At 39.4% G+C, this 6,458-nt stretch overlaps 1 protein-coding gene across 1 annotated transcript; it reads left to right on the forward strand.

The window, feature by feature from the left end:
* The first annotated feature begins 265 nt into the window (after positions 1–265).
* rx2 (retinal homeobox gene 2) lies at positions 266–5,270 on the forward strand. Its single transcript, XM_041949813.1, has 3 exons — positions 266–618; positions 4,431–4,687; positions 4,833–5,270. Exons 1-3 carry the CDS (start codon positions 336–338, stop codon positions 5,268–5,270), a joined length of 978 nt encoding a protein of 325 aa, XP_041805747.1. The 5' UTR covers positions 266–335.
* Positions 5,271–6,458: the final 1,188 nt, after the last annotated feature.

Below are 6,458 nucleotides of genomic sequence, written 5' to 3' on the forward strand. Positions count from 1 at the left end.
CTAATTTCCACCACAACTCTTGCCTGTAAGTCTGTAAAGAACATTTGCAAAACCATTAAACTACTTATTAGATGTAAGAGCACTGCTTTGCTATACTTGTTAAGTCTTTATTTCTTTACTCTTATTCTTTTGCAGACAAAGATGTGAGTTTGCTCTACTTTTGTGTTAACAATACATTCAGCCTCACTGAAGCGCTCCTTGAAGGATACGGCCCTCACGCATCTCAAGCCATTGCATGTGACGCAGAACACCACAACAACTGCTCTGCCTTGTCTGACTGAGTAGCATTTTGCTTCATTTTGCAAACAAGAGATAAATTGTCTCCAAAGGCTCGGATGCATTTGTCAATGGATACTCTGGGAATAGTGGACGATAGTTGCCTGGATAACTATGACATGGCAAAAGGTGCTGGGTCGAGCGGTGGAGGCAGGGTCCATAGTATTGATGTCATACTGGGATTCACTAAAGACCAGGACCCTTTACTCCATTCCGTAGGAGATGATGACAGCCAAAAAACAAACATAGAAAACCCACAGCACCCTGAGAAGCAGGTCCCGTCTGACCCCTATGGGCACCTTCCAGACCTGGGTGACAGCTCGCAACAATCTTCCTACCACGGTGAGTCTTTTAAGAAAAGACACTATTGTCAGTCACAAAACCTCTAATACATGTCTACAGGATCATAATGAGTTCAGGGGATTTTGTCCTTAACTGTGTAACAGGTGGAATTAGTGCTGTATTAAGTCTGTCAGTCTTGTATGTCCGGTTTAAACGCGATACTCCCACACAGTTTTCCCCAGTGTATTGGACCAGTGTCCTTCCATAAACATGGACAACATGTCAACTTCTAGCAACCACTCTCATGTTGGCATATTCGGTTGTCTGAAATGACAGTGACTTGAAGCATGTAAATCAAACTTCTACTTAAGCCCCCAATTTGCAAAATGTATTGTAATGATGGGAGCTTTGGTGAGTGGAAAAGGAGCTCAGTACTACGGCAAGTGCATTTATATTGTGTGCTTCCTTCTAAACATAGAACATACCCCTGTCACTTCTATGAAATGCTATTTTATACAGCTGGAGTCACACATTTGTTGGACAACAGCAGATATACAGAAGCCAAACAAAGAAAGATGGAATAATAACTAACAGCAAATCAAGCATAATGTTGGCTTTGGTCATGAATGCCTACTTATACTTATACACATTATAATACAGACTTCGGGGCTGCTTGTTCTAAGTTTTGAGTTAATCTACATGAAGCTTGAACTAAGCGAAGTAATTAAAACAATGATGATGACCTGATCTTTAGTGTATATCATACAGAAATATATTAAATGTCTTGTACATCAGTTTGCACAAACATCCCAGGAACAGCTTTCTCTGTCTTTGTCTTACACTGAATAATGGTTACATTCCAGTCAGGTGTTTCAGTGCCAGGGCCCTGGTATTGTGCATGCAAGCTTAATGGAGGAGAGCCAAAACTAATGTAATTAGTTACTGTAAACCTTTGCTCTTCTTGCTGTGCCTATTGTGACAAAGGTCTATTCAGCTTGGCATATTTACCTTTGCAGTGTTGAGAAAATTTAAAATAGTGTTTGGTGAATTAGAACATGCTTGTCCACACAGCAGTGCTTTGTACGTATGGACCCAGGGATCAGGGTTAGAAACAAAAGGTTAAGAAGCCAGTAAAATTAGCCTGCTGCCAGGCATTATTACCTACCGCAAATCAGCTGAACTTAATAAAGAATGCGGTTCAGTTTTCTTTCACTTTGTTTTACAACTACTTGTATGCAAAAATCCTATTAAATCCTGTAACAGACATGACATGAAATGTCTGGAAACTAGTCACCTACTGTATACTTAAGTTACCAAATCCAATACTGTTATTATTTATGGACATGATGATGTTTTGGTATTCTAAAAATGAGCAAAATTACTAAATAACGGACCTTGCAAAAGCCTACAAACAGAACAGTTAGAGTGCTGTAGATTTACTGACACCCTCATAGCCATAAACAACTGCAACACATGCTGTCTCTCAGTGGCCATGCTTTAATGTGCCCTGCTGTTACTTGGTCAAGATAAAAGATCTCATATGCGTCCTGTGGACACCTGCAAATTACAGATTTTTAATAACCAAGAGTAACAACAATTATTTGTATATGTAGAATGTAAGAAAGCATGATTGAAAATAGCCTGCAACTGCTGTTTACACTTAATAACTGAATATATGAATGTCATATCGATGTGAATGGTATAGTACAGTAGCCACATAAGACAACAGCCAATGAGTGAACTACGACAGGTCTGACCAATGGAGGAGCATGGACGGATGGACAGTGAAGAAGATTAGAAGATTACTGTATGTACTGTACGCTGGACAGGAGTGATTTGTGCTTCTTTGGAGTATTTGATTGGATTTTGAGTGTTTCATACACCAAAACAAGATTTTGCAAGTCTTTCACATGAGCCCTGAGGGAAAATGTAATATGTGAAAAAAGATCTGCTAAATTTGGACTTCAGTTTAGATATTAAGATTACATTTCTTATCGCTACACTTATCACCACATGACATGACTGATATGACAGACTACACACCACTATGAGGGTGCTTAATGCCAGTTACTTGTACAGATACAGATGCAGAAGTGTATGCCAAAGCCACAGAGTGACTCCTATGTCAAGAGAGTGGATCCTGACCAACCATGATACTTTCCTTATAAGAAAAATATATCAAGAGTTTCAAGTTTAATCTAGAGTTAATGATATTATAATCAATGATAACACAGTTTAGATGGCAAGTTCACACTTACTTAACTTACTCACTTAAAGCAAGCAGTTCACATAGATTAATATAAACTAGCTCACATTCACAGTTCACATTAATATCTTGATTTTTCTTTTAATTTTAAATGCGAAGGCTGCAGATCTCCTATAATGTAGTTCAGTACAAGTCTGCCCACTTGTTGCTAAATAAAAGCAACAGGTCCTTTACAAAATGCACACTTTAAATTTTGCAGCTGTTTGCTCGTGAGCTTACCTTCTGTTAGTGATTTCTTGTGATCATCATGCACTTACAGATATTTCCAAAGACTTGTTGGATGGTTCAACTCATGTCATTTCTAATTTGCTGTTGATGTGGTTGACGTTCTGACTTGTTTTTTCAGCTCTATTTACTTAAAAATGCACATGCATTTTTACGTAAATAGAGTCTGGAGTCTGCATTGACTTGTTCATAAAATTACTCCAAATATTCATAGTTGAGTCTGAATTGCTAGTCGCACTACTGTACTTCCATTTAATCTGGACTATGACTGTTTACTTGGCCTGTGCAGGAGCCAACAAAAGTCCCTTGTTCTTAGAGGAGGCGGGGACTTGCAGGTTTAGATGGTAGCATCTGTTACTATGGGATTACTGCAAGGGAAGAATTCAGTGAAAGACTTGATGACATTTGGACTTGCCGAACCCCTGGTGTTTACAAGCCCTCAACTGTAAAGGGCATCAGTCATTAAGCTGTTTGATCATGAGGAGAAAAGTTAGGATTTCACTTTTTGATTAACTGTTCAATCATTCACACAAGTAAATATTTTACTCCAGCATCTTTTCTTCTTGAAAGTCGACAAAAAACAGCATGTACTTACGAGGTGAAGTATAATTATTTATTTGATATCAAATAAATAAATAAAATGGTAGTAAGGAGAGTTTTATTACAAGTGTACAGAGAGAAGAGAGAAGAATAACTGTTTTAGTTAAATAAATAAGAGACCCAATTTCTGGAAATGTTGTAGAACATGAACCCTGTTAAAGCAAAAACGTTTAGGTAGTCAGATATTGCTAATGCTGGTAACAAAACTTCAGGTGGAATCAGGATGACAGAGTGGGAAGCAATGTGGGGAGTGACTTTTAAAAAGTCATGCATGCGTCCACACACATAGACACTTGTTGACATAATGCATTCCCTAGCTCCTTACCACAACTCACAACTGAATGCCTAACCCTAATCCTAACCTGACAGAAGGTACCTTCTGAGAAATGCTTTACCTACTATCTTAAACCTTTGAAGTGTACTCCCAAAGATTCACTAAAATGTTATTATTCTTGATTTCTAGGTTGTAGGTGGGATACAGAACAAAACTAATGGACTCCTTGCCTGCTTTTGCAGTTTTAAATGTACTATGGTCAAACCTCTCCAAGATTTCCTCAATTGCTCTTTTAGCTCCTCCTTCCTCTATCCTGATGCCCTAGCCTCAGCCAAAAAAGATTTGTTGAGATGGTAGAGTTGCCAAAATTTAAAGACCGCTAACTGGCTTGAAACCAGTTGTAAACCAGTTGGCTGTTCAAAATGTTACATTCATTCTGAGAGGTGTTAAGGGATATGTTTTCTTACATCTTACACATCTTACTATGTATCCTGTCCTTCATTTTAGAATCTGACCTTTTCTCAGGTGACAAGTGTGATGAAGAAATGAGCAACCTACAGAAGGAACTGGATGTTGCTGAGGGGTCTCCAGAGACCATGAAAGAGGAAGAGCACTCTAAAAAGAAACACAGAAGAAACCGGACCACCTTCACTACCTACCAGCTTCATGAGCTAGAGCGAGCCTTTGAGAAGTCCCACTACCCTGATGTCTACAGCCGGGAGGAGTTGGCAATGAAGGTTAATTTGCCTGAGGTTCGCGTTCAGGTAAGGACTATGTGATATCCTAATGGCTTACCATTAGTACCATTTCCAACTTCTACACCACCCACTGGCATTATCAGTGCTATTTTTTTCTCAGTGCCTTACAGCACCATCTCATGTAATCTCTTCTCCACATCCCATTGTCCAGGTGTGGTTCCAGAACCGGAGAGCAAAGTGGAGACGTCAAGAAAAGATGGACACTAGCACTATGAAGCTCCATGATTCTCCCATGCTATCCTTCAATCGTCCCCCGATGACTCCTAGTGTGGGCCCAGTGGCTAACCCGATGCCCCTAGATCCCTGGCTGACCTCGCCCATCTCCAGTGCCACACCCATGCATACAATCCCAGGGTTCATGGGTTCACCGCAGGGCCTGCAGCCCACCTATCCAAGCCACAGCTTCCTCAACAGCCCACCTGGCATGGTACAAGGCATGCAGCCGATGGGCCCTCCTCCCTACCAGTGCCCACCCAGCTTCAATGATAAATACCCGATGGAGGACGACAGGAGTTCCAGCATCGCAGCACTCAGGATGAAGGCCAAAGAGCACATTCAGTCAATGGATAAAACCTGGCAGCACATGTGATCTGATGAGGCACTGTGGACAGATTTTTGAACTGCTCCCGTGAATGTTTACAAACTGCTTTTCCACTGTTTGTTTCATGTACCTGTGGAGAAGGTACATGACACCAAAGGAGTCATAAGCAACTCTGAAAATGAACTTCTTGTGATTTTTTAAAATCATTTTAAAAATGTAATTCATTTTTAACTCACCATTTTTTAGCCTCATATCTCTGGGGGTCATTTTTTCGGTTTAGCTCGAAAGGTTAGAGAATAGAAAATCTTCAACATGAATGTTTCAACACTAATTTTGTATATTTCTGACAGTACTGACAAACTGCAATATACAGTAGTATATGAGAGGCCAAGTATAGCCACGTGGTCAGTAGCAGCAGTGTTTTTGTATTTGAACTTATTACATGATGAGAAATTTCAACAATTTATACATTTATAAGTTCGCTGTCTTAATTGAGGGGTGTCCATTTTTGTGGAAAGAAGATATTTTTATCAAAAAAAAAAGAAAAGAAAAAAAGTAATACTGACCTGAAGTCTGTCTGTCTGCATGGACCTGTGTATAAGATTTTCTTTAAGTGAAAATATCTTCATGAGGATTAATGAACACTGTGTTGTGCTTTGAGGGCATTTGCTGGTATCTAGATCCTATGAACAAGACAGTTTTAGCATAAATTTAGTTTGTTCCTTGTCTGTTTGCTGGGTTGTCTCTTTTTATCGTATATCTCTTATTTTTTCTGGTAAATGCTGTCCAGCATTTTCTAGTACATTTGCAGTTGCTTTGAAAGTGGCCACAAATGAGTATTTTAAAACTTCTCACGCTTAAATTCAAGTGTGATTAGGTTTAAATGCGATATGTGTGTTTTTATTTAAAACATTCAACTGGCCTTTTGGAGAACATGGAGTCATGATGGGGGATGTTATCGGAAGTCACAGAGTGTAATCTGGCTCAGAGGCTAATTTAAACAGACAAGCATACCTCTTAACACCTAATTACTGCTTTTAAAGCGATTAACCCCGGATTCTCAGCCATAGACAGAATGCCCTCAGATGCCCCCGAAAAACCCTTTTCAAGACCTGATTAACTTCCCCCCTCCCCTCAAACCTGACTCAAACCATTTATATTATTTCTAATTTATGGTTGTGGCATTTTTGCATTTTATTATGCATGTAATCTTCATCCTTATTGGTAAAGGATGCA

The sequence above is a fragment of the Chelmon rostratus genome, chromosome 12 (genome assembly GCF_017976325.1).
Source record: "Chelmon rostratus isolate fCheRos1 chromosome 12, fCheRos1.pri, whole genome shotgun sequence".
Classification (NCBI taxonomy): domain Eukaryota; kingdom Metazoa; phylum Chordata; class Actinopteri; order Chaetodontiformes; family Chaetodontidae; genus Chelmon; species Chelmon rostratus.

Bases quoted from the DNA above. Each gene is read 5' to 3' on its own strand.
- rx2 (XM_041949813.1), top strand. From the start codon at position 336: ATGCATTTGTCAATGGATACTCTGGGAATAGTGGACGATAGTTGCCTG. The intron at 619-4,430 runs GTGAGTCTTTTA...CCTTCATTTTAG, and splicing joins GCAACAATCTTCCTACCACG to AATCTGACCTTTTCTCAGGT. The intron at 4,688-4,832 runs GTAAGGACTATG...CCCATTGTCCAG, and splicing joins TGCCTGAGGTTCGCGTTCAG to GTGTGGTTCCAGAACCGGAG.